We start from the raw sequence: 13,706 nt of genomic DNA on the forward strand, positions 1-13,706 counted from the left end.
TACATCCTGCCATTTTTACAATAAAGTAATTTCCAAAAAAGCTAATTTGAATTATTCATTATTTTTAGTTGCTCTAAATGTTAGAAGTAATTTGCTACCCATGCTGTCTTCCAATAGGATCCCCCTGCCACATGTTGCTTCTATACACATTTGTTCCAGTTCCGCTGCCAATAAAGAGGTTTGTTGTGTGAACCTTTCTTTAATAAATAGGTTTGTTGTGTGAACCTTTAATAAATAGGTTTATTGTGTGTACCTTTCTTTGTTGTCCACAATGTTTTGTGATAGTTTTGCAATGTGTATGTCTGTTTTATAAATTAGTTTGGTATCCACAAAACTTCTTAAATGGTAGGATTCTTTAATAGTAGAAATGTTTGGATATCAAACTTTTGAGCTAAGAAGGAACCATTAACTTGCATACATGATTGATAGATAAATGGTTATGCCTCTAATATATATATATATATATATATATATATATATATATATATATATATATATATATATATATAAAAATTTAATTTCACAGACAAGATGTGACTGAATGCTGTTAGTTTCATTATTGCATCTAAACAATTAATTTGATGTACTGTAGACTGAATTAATATATACGTATCGGAAATATCTATAGTAGAATTCCCTCCACTCCCTTGAGATCTGAATTACCTGATTTACATACATGTTTACACTTAAGTGATGGCTGCAAATTCCTGTGAAGGGCAAGATGTAAACTGCTATTTCTATGATGTTCCACTTGAATTCATTGTGAATTTGTGGCCATTTAAAAAATCTTCAGGACTAGAAAATGTATGAAAATAACGTAAGTATTTAGTGTTCCGATATTGCTCCTTTGCATTTCTGTGCAGCTTACCTGAGATGGTATAAAACTAGTAAGAAACACTTTGACCGCTCTTAACAGGTAAAATATTGATATGCTTGTGTCTAGTTCAGTACAAAAATGGTAGAATGACATCAAAAGAATTGCAATAGTTTTGGTAATCCCCTGCTCTTCATCCGTGTTGGACCAGTATAAAGACACGGTAGCTTTACAGCACGATTTTAAATTGCCACTGTATTGAAAAAGAAGAGAGAAACGGGGGCATTTATTGAACATTACCCTACCCTCTGTCTATCTATATTTAACAATGGATAATCAACTTAAAAAATTATAAGGCGTATAAGTCTTGGCAGTTACCACTGCAAAAGCCAACAGACGGGTGGCCAAACAATCTGGACAGAGAACTGTAGTGGGAGCAGATCCACTACTGCAAAGCAGTTTTCATTCTGACCCCTCTTGCAGATGCCACAGCTATGAACACTTGCTTTTTAAAACAGCTGTGTAGACATTCGTATTTCACTGGTATGTAACTTTAGATGGTGACTTATTTAATTAGCTTGTTGACTGGTTATGATATTGCAGCAAAGTCATTCACGGAGGAAAGGAGGAGTCAATATATATAGTCAACTAAATATTGTCCACCAAGCCCTTATATATAAATAAAGTGGTTTAAAACTTACTGTCAATATGCTTCACAAAAGAAAAAATAAATCGAGAAAAACTAGCTTCGTATTTTACCAGGAGGTGACTGACTACATTTCAGGTTTAATAAATATAGAAATACACTGTTAACATCCTTAAACAGTTAGCGTTTTAACAGAAATGTACAAATGTAATTGTGCCATTCAGATAACTGACACGCTTTGACTACAGACATTGCAGAGAGAAAATGCAATGAGATACAATGGCTAATGTAATACTGTAGTAGCAAAGCACATTTTCTTAAATTTACGGTATAGTTTATCATTTTCTAAATTAGTATTTATTATAGTGATTTTAGCATGAATGTCTTGGGTGGTTTTGGTAACCATTAGTGTTGTTTTACAGATGATCAGCATTTAGTTGACAGGGTTTCATTCACCACTGCTAAAGACTAGTTACTGTTCTAAAAAGAAAAATAAATGCTGATGTTAACAGGTTTCAAATAAATAACTCCCTTAGCACACAAAACGGTATAAGGCAAAATACTGAAACAGTCGCACATCTTCTAGGATAACATTTGTCAGATGGTGTAACAATGCAGCTTTTAAATGCATTTGTTGTTTATCTAGTCTGATAGTTCTCGGTGGGGGGGAATATTAGCAATTCCAAGGAGACTGAGGTATAATGTATGAACTACTACACATAAGTGTAGGAACAAGGGGGCCAGGCCCCACCAATATTTTGTTTTGGGGGGCCAGAATATCTTTTGGCCGCTTCAATAATCACAGGAAACGAAATCCTTTGGGCGCCACAGACATTGGCCTCACAATTATTTTTATTTATTTATGTATTTATTTTTTAACATTTTGCTACTCCCGGGCACAACTTAAGAACAACCAATAAGAGAGGTGTAACGAAACCAGAAATCACAACACGCCTTTTTTTCACTTGCAACAGTTCAATGAAGAGCTAAGAGATTTTACTATTTTTCTTAAGAGGAGAATATTTAGACTACTAACGCGCATTAGCCTACATGTAAGCCCCTTGCAGACGAATAGTAAATAGCTCTGAGAATGTTTAATTTTAACATTCTGAACCACTGTATGCAGTTGTATATATTTAAATAGAGAACTGACCGTGTGTGCCTGACAGATATTGCCAGTGTGTTATGTCAGTGTAAATGAGAGGAGACGCAACTTTTTTGGTTCATTTTGATTTTTTTTTTTTTAAATAATTGTGAAATCTGCCCCCTACCCCCACCCCCACCCCAATGTCAAACATCTTCCTACGCCTATGCTACAATAACTATATGCTACAAATACAGTACGTGCACTATGCCTTTAAGGTACCAAAGCATGACAATTGTAGTACATATTTTCCTGGTAATACAATGGTACAGTAATTTAGTTGGGTATCACGGTATTACTACTGGACAAGATGCAAGTACTGTGGTACAGTATTGGGTACCTATATAGTCCATTAAAGTCGATAGAACCAGCGTTGACCGCTTGCCTTCGGGGATATACAGTATATCTAACTTGTCCTCTTTGCCTCCACTTGGTGGCTCTGGGTACCAAGAAGTAGCAATATGTGCTTGGTTGTACAGCCACCGAGTGAAGATTCCGCCCCTTCTCCACAGACGCGCGCAGTCACTGGTTACAGCAGCGGGAGCAAACATGCTGCATTTGGAAGTACACTCGCTAACTCAGGCTTTTCACACTTTCTTTCAACCGAATTAGATAAACAATTGACATATAACTACAGTACCTCCTGGGGCGGCTTCTGGGACCCTGTGCTGTATTTCTATTGGAATTACAAAGCGCCAGTAACAGCAGTGGAGTTTGTGGGGGTACCTGGATACGAAGTTTGCTGCTGTGGGATTCATTTTTTTGTTGTTTTGTGCACTGGAATAAGACTTGGTTGTTCTGCAGCCACCCCAGGAAGGTGTTTTTTTTTTTTCTCGAAATGGATTCGGGACGGTTGTTGTTAAGTGTAGTTTTTGCTGTTATCATTGGTTTCAGTGTGGAAAGCGCACCGAACTGTGATGAAGTTCGTAAAGTTTTCCAGCTCAGGCAGATAGGACCTGTAAAGTCGTTGACAGAAATCCCCAGAGCAGGTAAATATATAGATTTAAAAATAATACATATTTATGAAATGTCAGTGCCATACATCATTCTGCAAGATAAAGTGATTTTCTAGCCCAGAAATACTGTAGTGGTTACTTGTCAAGCTTAATAAATTGTTCAAATTAGGAAACTAGCCTCAGGCTTTCCTACTGTCTATTGAGACATAATTGGCATGCGATCTGTATGTCTTTTTTTATTTTATCTTGGCATTTCCCCCCGACCTATTTAGCCATCAAACCGTTTGCCGTGCATCCATATTTTCATGGTTTGCATGTAGTATTGCACAACTAAGCAGTTAGTCAAAACTGGAAGTCTGTCACTTATTCACTGAAAATATAGTTAACACTCAAAATATCCTTGACGGCTTTCTTACAGTAGCACAGTGCATGTAAACGTTCTAAGAACAGATGGTGCATGTGCATAATTATTTGAGCAGCGGAACGTGTAAAAATAGAATGTACAATAGAACCGTGTAGATTCATTTTTGGGTTTGAGGGCAGGGCTACGTTGCATTACCTGTTAAAATGTTTGGTTTTAACGTATTCGTATGGATAGGGAAGTGATTTTTTTAAATATATATATACAATATGAAAAATTGGTTTCTTTTCTCGTGTATATGCTAAAATATATGATTAAATAATGTGTTTTAATAGCGCAATGTCTGACGCTTTGGGTTTAAATTGAAGTATTTTATTGATATAATTTGGTGCAAGAGAGCTCCTAAAATGTTTTGCAAACGAATAATGAACCACCTCCAGCACTCTTAAGGTCACCCTCACCCCATTTCCATGAAAAGCATTAATGTATAGCTTTAAAGTTGATTTGGTCATATCAGTTTTTGAATCGCATAATTGTATTGTACCCCACAGTAATGCTGGAAGTACTCTACAGGTGCTATTGTGTAGTTCATAAATACTATGGACGTTTTTTTGCAGTCACTCTGGAAAGACACATACTATACACATCCTTAAAAGCTTTTTATTCGTTTTTTTCTGTTTCATGCCACTCTCATCAATAGAGTAGCATCACTAAAGCAGCAGAAATCTTGGATGGCACCATGTGGATTTCACATGACACTGGTGGTGATGTTGCCATTAAAAGTTGCCAACCATGTGTAGAATAGAATTGTTGCCAATTAATTGGCTGCACGTATTGCTGGATCTAATGCCAAGTGTGACACGACCCTGACACAAGAAGTTATTAGGATTTAGGGAGCAACAGCTTTTATCTGTAGTGTTGTCTTTGAAACATTTGCATATCTCAAATAAAGCATAAAAATAATTGCCTATTTCCAACTGAAGACCAGAAGAATGACACTGGTACAGAACAGACATCATTAGGCCATAATAAAAAAAATAGGTTAATTTGCTGTAAACTGCTCCACCCATTATTTTAACCTCTACCCAGATATTTTTTGTGCATTTTACAGTATGTGCATTTTTTTTATTACAGTCAAAGAAAGAACCTGTTCAGACAGTTTCACCCATGTACATAAATCAGCAAAGCAATGTAAAACAAGATTATGATTATGATGACGATGTGAGCTAGTGGCAATACTATCAATTCTGAGTTGTAATAAACACTGATTACATGAATCAATAGCTCAAAATGTCTGCTGATCCCCTGTCCCCATAACTTACCTGGCACATAACACTACCAATACATAAACACCCCCGAAGGCAGCCAGACTACCAGCTCAGCAGGAATTTGTACTCCTTTCCAAAGGATTTGCAATAGCTTACTGTTTTCAAAAATTGTTGGTTGTGTGCTGATCCCTGCCAGTGACAACTATGTATCATGTTGCCAGTGCATTGACTGTCTGTAAATTAACTGAGTCATAGCCTTTTCTGAATCTAAAAGAAACGGTTCCATTAACACCCGGGCTTGCAATTCCCATATGCAGTCAATAGCGCCAGTAACTCTGGGAAATAAAACATATCATCATTATTTACTGAGATTTGAATACAAATGGGCCTTCTTTCCAGCAAGTGCCAAGAATAACCTTCACTATGTGGTTGCTGTGCGAATTCCAGCAAAGTTGCTGATATTACTTTAACATTATTATTGTTGCCTAGAAACACTAAGATGCCAAAACTTGCAAACAAGGTGAAACAGCTCAATTTCAATGAGTTTAACTGTGCATAGCCTTTGTTTAAATTCATCATTTTTAAATTCCTGATGGAAGTAGTACTCAAATGAGTTTCGTCTGTCTCTTTATACAGCAGAATCCTGTCTCAGTCAAATAATGTCTCATACCGTAGCTGAAGTTCTTTGATTTATTTTAAATATGATCAATTGCAATATACATTCTCATTACTGTAATATGCTTTGAAGTTGTACAGATTCTTACAGATTCATTTACACATTCAAGATTTTGCTTACTTTACCTAAGTTAAAATTAGGTAGCTCAAGATTGGTGCTAATCAGCGTCTGAAACCAGCCATTTGAGATGCTTTGTAATGTAGGATATAGTTAGTAAAAGATAGTCTGTAACATGTTGCTGTCTATTCAAAACATTTTGAGTAATGGTATTTAATAAAATTCAATCCAGAGTATTCTCCAGCAGGGGGAAGCGACACTAATATAAATAGTTTTGTTGGTTTCAGCTTGCTTTTCTATCCTTGGAATACATATCCACAGCGTACATGTGTTACATGGTTTGACATATGAAAAGTGTAATTCTGAGATAATAGCCAGCAGTGTTTTCACAGGTTTTACTGGGTTGGGTGTTACTATTGCCAGTTGTTGAAGTTTGTTCACGAACTACAAAAAGCTACACAAGCTTGATGCAATGCAATGTATATGCTGAGGCTTTGTGATCTAAATGTGTCTGAACATGTACTATGAACAGCAGAATCAATGATGAGGGCTTGATCATTTTGAACAGTCCCATTCCCTTTAACCATTTCATGCATGGCACCTCATGGGGAGGGATAAAAAATCAACTGATGGAACAGATGGAAGATGCAAATGCATGATCGTCTCATAAGGCTAGGAAGTACTGTGTTACCTTTGTTGCATGATGACCTCATATAGGGATGCAATTTTTTTCCCATACAAGCAATGGAAAAAAAAAAAAATGAAAACAAAATGTCAATGAAAAATGTATGTATTTACGGCCAGAACTACTTAAAATGTTTTTTCCAGCCATTTTTAATATTTCATGCATGAAAGAGCTAATAGCTTTGCTACGGAATACCAAACTTCATTTAACATTATTTTCATACTGTACTGTACATGAGCATGATATAGAAATATATATGACAAGTGTAATGCAGTAGTCTGAATGGAGCTCTGACTCGTAGTCACACAGCACGTTTTTACAGATGACAAGGACTCCTGTCCTGTGTCAATTTCCCCAGCGCTGCTGTGTTTAATTCGGCCTTGACTAAAGGTGAATGTCATCTTCAATATTATTTTATTTAGAAACATTTCAGAAGACCAGAAAACGATGGTTTGCAGCACCAACATGTTAAACTTACAATTGCATCAAATATTCGTGCAGAGCCATGTGTTACGTTTGTGTGATGAGGTGGCAGCCAATGGCCCACCCCTTCTAGAATGTCAGTAGCCAAAAAAGTGTAAGGTACTGCACGCAGGCAATAAAAATGAGCATTATAAATATTATATGGGAGATACATTGAAGAAGGAATCTATGAAAAAGACCTAGGAGTTTATGTTGACTCAGAAATGTCTTCATCTAGATAATGTAGGGAAGCTATAAAAAAGGCCAACAAGATGCTTGGATATATTGTGAAAAGTGTCGAATTTAAATCAAGGGAAGTAATGTTGAAACTTTACAATGCATTAGTAAGACCTCATCTAGAATCTTGTGTTCAGTTCTGGTCACCTTGTTACAAAAAGGATATTGCTGCTCTAGAAAGAGTGCATAGAAGAGCGAACAGAATTATCCCGGGTTTAAAAGGCATGTTGTATGCAGACAGGCTAAAATAATTGAATCTATTCAGTCTTGAACAAAGAAGACTACACAGTAGTCAAGCATTCAAAATTCTAAAAGGTATAGACAGTGTCGACCCAGGGGACTTTTTTGACCTGAAAAAAGAAATAAGGACCAGGGGTCACAAATGGAGATTAGATAAAGGGGCATTCAGAACAGAAAATAGGAGGCACTTTTTTACACAGAGAGTTGTGAGGGTCTGGAACCAACTACCCAGTAGTGTTGTTGAAGCTGACACCCTGGGATCCTTCAAGAAGCTGCTTGACGAGATTCTGGGATCAATAAGCTACTAACAACCAAACGAGCAAGATGGGCCAAATGGCCTCCTCTCATTTGTAAAGGTTCTTATGTTCTTACAAATCTTTGAAAAGCACATTAACTGTAACTGATAACTGATGTGAAGGATTTGTATTATATGTATTATATGGAACAAGAATGAAAGGAAGCTTTATCAAGGCTCTGCCAACCTATGCTGCATTTACACTGCCACCTCGGACCTAAGCCTACTCAGGTCTGACTGATCGCGGAGATTCTTATTATTTTTCATGTAGAGTTTACACTGCGGTTGTGCCCTGAGGCGGCTTAGGTCCAAATTACAATACGTGCTCGGTGACGTCATAACGACCACTGAGGGGATGACAAGTTTTCCCCTCCCCAAACCACAAAGGCTGAAGAGGCAGAGTGGTATTACATACAAACAATACAGTCGTGTTCATATTGTGGGGACTCATCTTAAATATATGCTTATCTTGCAGTCTAAGAGAAAAGTGGTTATTTGTTTAGACAGTGTTTGACACAACATAGCGATTCCTGACCCATTTGTTTTGTAAACGATTTCTCCTTGAGTAAGATAAGTACATTTTCTGTTTTATTACTGTTATAATAAAGACCCTTATGTTTTCAAACAAATTCTATTCTGTTTCTTCACCAATATTATCTCACCTTGTATATATACATAATTGTATGAAGTCCTTTATTTTTAGTTAAAATAGGCTAAGCAGCCACAGGAATACTGGAGAAAAAAACATTTACTGTATAAAATTGCAATTAACACATTTTATTTTTTCGTATTAGCCTTGATACAAATACTATTACTGCAAATGAATAAATAATAATAATAATAATGTGTTATATAAGTACACTGTCTAAATTGTTTGTAATTATTCAAAAATGTTGTTCCTTTTTAAAAAAACGAAATGACAGGTACCGCAAATAATTAAAACAATCTTTATTTAAACTTAGAACATAACATGTAAAATGCAGTTGTGTAACAGATCAACTATAATAAAGTGCAGACGAGGTTGCACAGATCTCTCTTTTCTACAGTGCTTGAGAGAAAATTTTCACAGACAATGCCAGGTGTGAGGTGAGGCTGGCACTGGGGCAGGTGTACGTTCATTGTTCTGGGTAAATTCCTGTGATGGGTAGTGGTTGGTGATGAATGGTCCTGGTTGCTGCCTAGATGGGGATTGAACAGATCTTGGTTCGCCAAACCTGCCGCTATTTCTCGGTATATGTATTTATTTTGTTTTTCCGCTTAGTGCTCTCTGGATTTGAGTTCAGTCCCACAACGCTATGACAGCTCTGCTTTCTTGCTCTCCCAAGTTCACGCCGCGGTTGTCAGAAACAAACAAACAAAAAACATTTGTAAAATATATATATATATATATATATATATATATATATATATATATATATATATACATATATATATATTACAGCGGGACTCAACAGAAAAGAATGAACTAATTAACTTCAATAAATATATAACATTTAAATAAATAAACAAAATTCATTCAAAAGCTGTGCATACTGATGCGCTGAGGAGGCCAAATCTAGACTGATCCTCAGAGCCAGCATTGCATGATATAATAAAAATATAAGTTTATGTAAAGTAGTGTTAATTAGAATTAATACAGATTCAAAGATAGAAGTAAAAATGATGTCACAATATATAGAACACCATTACATCATGTAAGAATAAATCATGGATTTGAATGTAAACAATAACAAATAGTTGTCATGCCGTCAAAAACCTATAAATACCTCCAATGTTTTGATTCAAACACAGGCTCCCTTGAGAAAGATATGTACAACATATCGAAACGTTGGGCAGCTGGCTCTTTGAGCTAATATATATATATATATATATATATATATATATATATATATATATATATATATATATATACTGTGTTTTTAAGCTAATCATGGGTACAATCAAAATATTTATTTAAATAATAAAAACAAACAACAAAAAGACTGTGTTAAAGCATGTTTATAAACCGATAACTAAGTGGTTTAACAATAATGTTTGGGAAAAACACAGTCCAGGATAGTTTTTGTATAAAATTATTTATATAGCATTTTTTTTAAAGAATCATTCTAATATAATATCTTTATTTTTATATAGCACCTTTCATAGTGCACCACCATTACAAAGTGCTTTACAGTGCTTTTCAGGAGGCTGTGTGGTCCAGTGGTTAAAGAAAAGAGCTTGTAACCAGGCGGTCCCCGGTTCAAATCCCACCTCAACCACTGACTCATTGTGTGATCCTGAGCAAGTCACTTAACCTCCTTGTGCTCCATCTTTCGGGTGAGACGTAATTGTAAGTGACTCTGCAGCTGATGCATAGTTCACACACCCTAGTCTCTGTAAGTCGCCTTGGATAAAGGCGTCTGCTAAATAAACAAATAATAATAATAATAATAATAATAATAATAATAATAATAAGAGGTAGGCTGTGAACTGTGCATGATATGCAGAGTCACTTACAATAGGACATTTATTTAACATCTCATCCGCAGGACGGAGCACAAGGATGTTAAGTGACTTGCTCAGGGTCACACAGTGAGTCAGTCAGTGGCAGAGGTGGGATTTGAACCAGTGACCATCTAGTTACAAGCGCTGGACTTTAACCACTGGAGCACACTGCCTCCAATATACTCAAATATTACGCTTTTGTTTCTTTGATGTGCACTGGCGTCTACACCTGTTTAACAAAACAAAAAAGTTATCGTCAAAAGTTTACATAGCCCAATGTATGGATATTTGGGGTATGTACACTTTTGACGACAACTTACAAATAAAATGTAGATATTTACGAATACTAACTAATACAAACAGTTAACAGATTGTGTCTCAAGTCGTTCTTCTCTTTTTGTGACGCTGCAACAGCACTGCAGCTTCTTCCTGTTTAGATTCCGTGGGGGAGGAGCCGAGCGGCACTCACATCGTGCGTGAGCCGTCCTAAAGTCGGGTGAGTTTACACTGCCTTTTGGACGGACCTAAGCTGGTGCTGAGCCACGTCTTTAGCTGGCCGTTTTTAGGACAGCTGAGAGTCGGCCGGGTGCGTTTACACTGCAGAAAAAAAGACCTGAGACGGCCCAAAGCCATCCTAAAAACAGCCAGTGTAAACGCACCATAGAAGTTGCTAGAGCTGAACCTAAAATAAAACCTAGCCAGCTTTTATGTTTAGTCAACAGACCTAGCCACATTGCCAAAAGGAATTATCTTATGCAGTAATGTGTGCCTCAGTAACTGAAAGAACACCTACAATACTTGGGAAGGTAAAGGAAGCATGAGCCAGTCATTATAACTCAAAATAATCCAGGCAGAAGAGTATAAGTGACCAAGGACAGAAGACGATTAATACTCTAAAAATACTTCATTACAGTGCCGTGTGAGAAATGGTTTTCTAAAGTTTCCAAGGACTAAAAAGATCTCTGTGCAGCCGCCTGATTTGTGTGAAAGTACATGGTTGTTTGGCTGGGATGAACGCATTGCTTTGTACTCCGGAAATATCAGCCGGGCAACTGGGACTGGGAAAAATGTCACACTCAAATTTTTACATATATTTTAAGGACTTTTCATCCATAGTACAACTTCTTACACAATATAGCACAACATAATAATTAAACATCAAGTAAAGCAAATTCTAGTGAAACAAATAAAAGTAAAAAGCTGTATTATGGTACTCAAATCTTACATCAGTGAGGCCTAATGACATTGGACAAACTGTAGTCTGATACAAATATTTAGTTTAATAGTTTAATGTGAAAGGAAGAAACAGATCCTACAGTCATACTTTTCTCCAACTTTTATTTGGTTTGTGTAGCAGCTTTGCTTTGTTTTTTTTACAAGGAATCCAAAATGGAAACTCTGAAAACATCTGCAACTTAATTTAAACCTTCCATGTAATTATGTGTTTATTGCTGCTGGGCTGAGACGAGACCACACTATAAATATAGCTGAGATATGGGCTTTGTTTGACCACTCTTCCCGTAAGCAGATGCCACGTGAACCACACAGCAAGGGAATCTCACACAGCATCTGCTTTCTTCCTTGTTACCTACATTGCATTGTCTGCTAAACAATATAACATAAATAAAAAATATATATTTCTGCATTCGCTATTCAGGATCCAGGAATTTTTTGGGTGAATGCATTATTTTAAACTTACTAAGCAATTGTTTTTGTAGTACATGCAGTCAACTGGGCACATAACTATATTTTTGAGGTATAATTGTTGTTTTGAATCAAAGTGGGTCAAAGCAAACAAATTCTTGAAAGTTCTTTTTTGTTTTCATGAATTCTCCCTCCCTGTTGGCATACATTTTGGATGATGTTTACTTACACCATTCTCCACATTTAATTTGGAGCTATTATTTCCATCACTAGTAAGCTGTAATAGTGCAGTGGTAGTGAAATATAAACACTTAAAGTCTTAACTCTACTATAAGTTAAATGTTACATATTCTGAATAAATATTGAATAGTGCAGCATACACTGTATAGAAGAACCCAAACCCATATTGGGTTGGTTTTATTCCTTCCCACTTCTTATTTTTATGTTTCTTTAAATTCAGTTTCCCTATAACGAAAGCGGAGTCTCAGTTCAGAGACCAGTTGTATACTGTGGAGGATAATTTCTGCCAAAATAAATAAATAAATAAATACATAAATACATAAAAAATGAAATAAATGCAAATCGAAATAAATAAATATACATAAATACATAAATATCGAAATAAAAATACATTAACTAAATAAATACATAAATAAATAAAAATAGAAATAAATACATACATACATACATACATAAAAAACTAAATAAATAAATACATAAACAAAATAAATAAATAAAAATCGAAATACAATACATAAAACATGTATTTATTTATTTATTTTGTTTTTCATTTTGGCACAATCTTTTCGCTCTAGTATTTCTCATTAGTGTCAATCACACTGGAAGCGCGTAGGAGCGTTCGATTATCTGCTAGCTGGTCTGCCAGGTTTGAGTTAGTGTAGAATCGAGAAGAAGCAGGAGTAATAATATTCTCAAAAATGGCTAAACCAATTCCACAACTGCTAAAAGAAGCTGCTGACTGCCTGGAACGGGAACTCAGTGGTCTTCCAAATCCTGCTCCTGTTTCCAGCAATAGTCCATCATCTGTAACTCATTGAGGTCAAATTTAAATGAAAGTGGGGCTAGCTTAGCTGCCCAGGCCGTAGTTCAAGTTCAGCCTTGGGACGCTGAGGAAGTGCAGGTTCTAGTTTCTCTGTGGGCAAATAGAAGTGTTCAGGAAGGTCTATATTTGACCTTTATTATATTAAATATAAAGAAAAAAATGCAGAAAATAAAACAATTCCTAAACTTATTTTCAAAAATATAGTCAAGCAAAATACTGTACAGCTGTACCATGCATCCAACTATGACTCTCGTTGCGCTCTCGCACCCAAACAAAAAACAATAGCTATCCTTAAACGGGATATCTTTGGCAAATCATATTTTTAAAACCTTCTTTTTTCCTCTTCAACAGAAGTAATTAAAATTTTTTTGCGCATCTTTTGGCAAACTGAGTTAATTAATAACATGAATTAATAACGGTCTTTTGTTGTGTGTGACGTCAGTAGCACAGCTCGGCTCTGCAGTGGAAAAACAACCCAGGCTCTCCTTAACTGCACTGTGAACGGAATTTATGGCACAAGTGCCATCTTGGCATGCCATGTTTGCAAGGTATATTTATTTCTGTGAATCCTAATCAATGCTAACATGTACAGTTCAACTTTTTTGAGTTGTACTCATAAGCATATGGTTTACTGTTTATAATGTGACTTGAGTTACACGTATTTTCTCAACCAC

General features: G+C 35.9%; 1 protein-coding gene across 1 annotated transcript in view; it reads left to right on the forward strand.

Moving 5' to 3' along the window:
• The first annotated feature begins 3,134 nt into the window (after positions 1-3,134).
• Positions 3,135-13,706, forward strand: part of LOC117405486 (glypican-5-like) — a 270,158-nt gene continuing 259,586 nt past the window's right edge. Inside the window, exon 1 of the mRNA XM_034008579.3 lies at positions 3,135-3,593. Within this exon, the coding sequence (XP_033864470.2) occupies positions 3,443-3,593 (151 nt within the window). The 5' untranslated portion in view covers positions 3,135-3,442. The remainder of the gene's footprint in view (positions 3,594-13,706) is intronic.

Source organism: Acipenser ruthenus, chromosome 9 (assembly GCF_902713425.1).
Source record: "Acipenser ruthenus chromosome 9, fAciRut3.2 maternal haplotype, whole genome shotgun sequence".
NCBI classification, from domain to species: Eukaryota; Metazoa; Chordata; class Actinopteri; order Acipenseriformes; family Acipenseridae; genus Acipenser; species Acipenser ruthenus.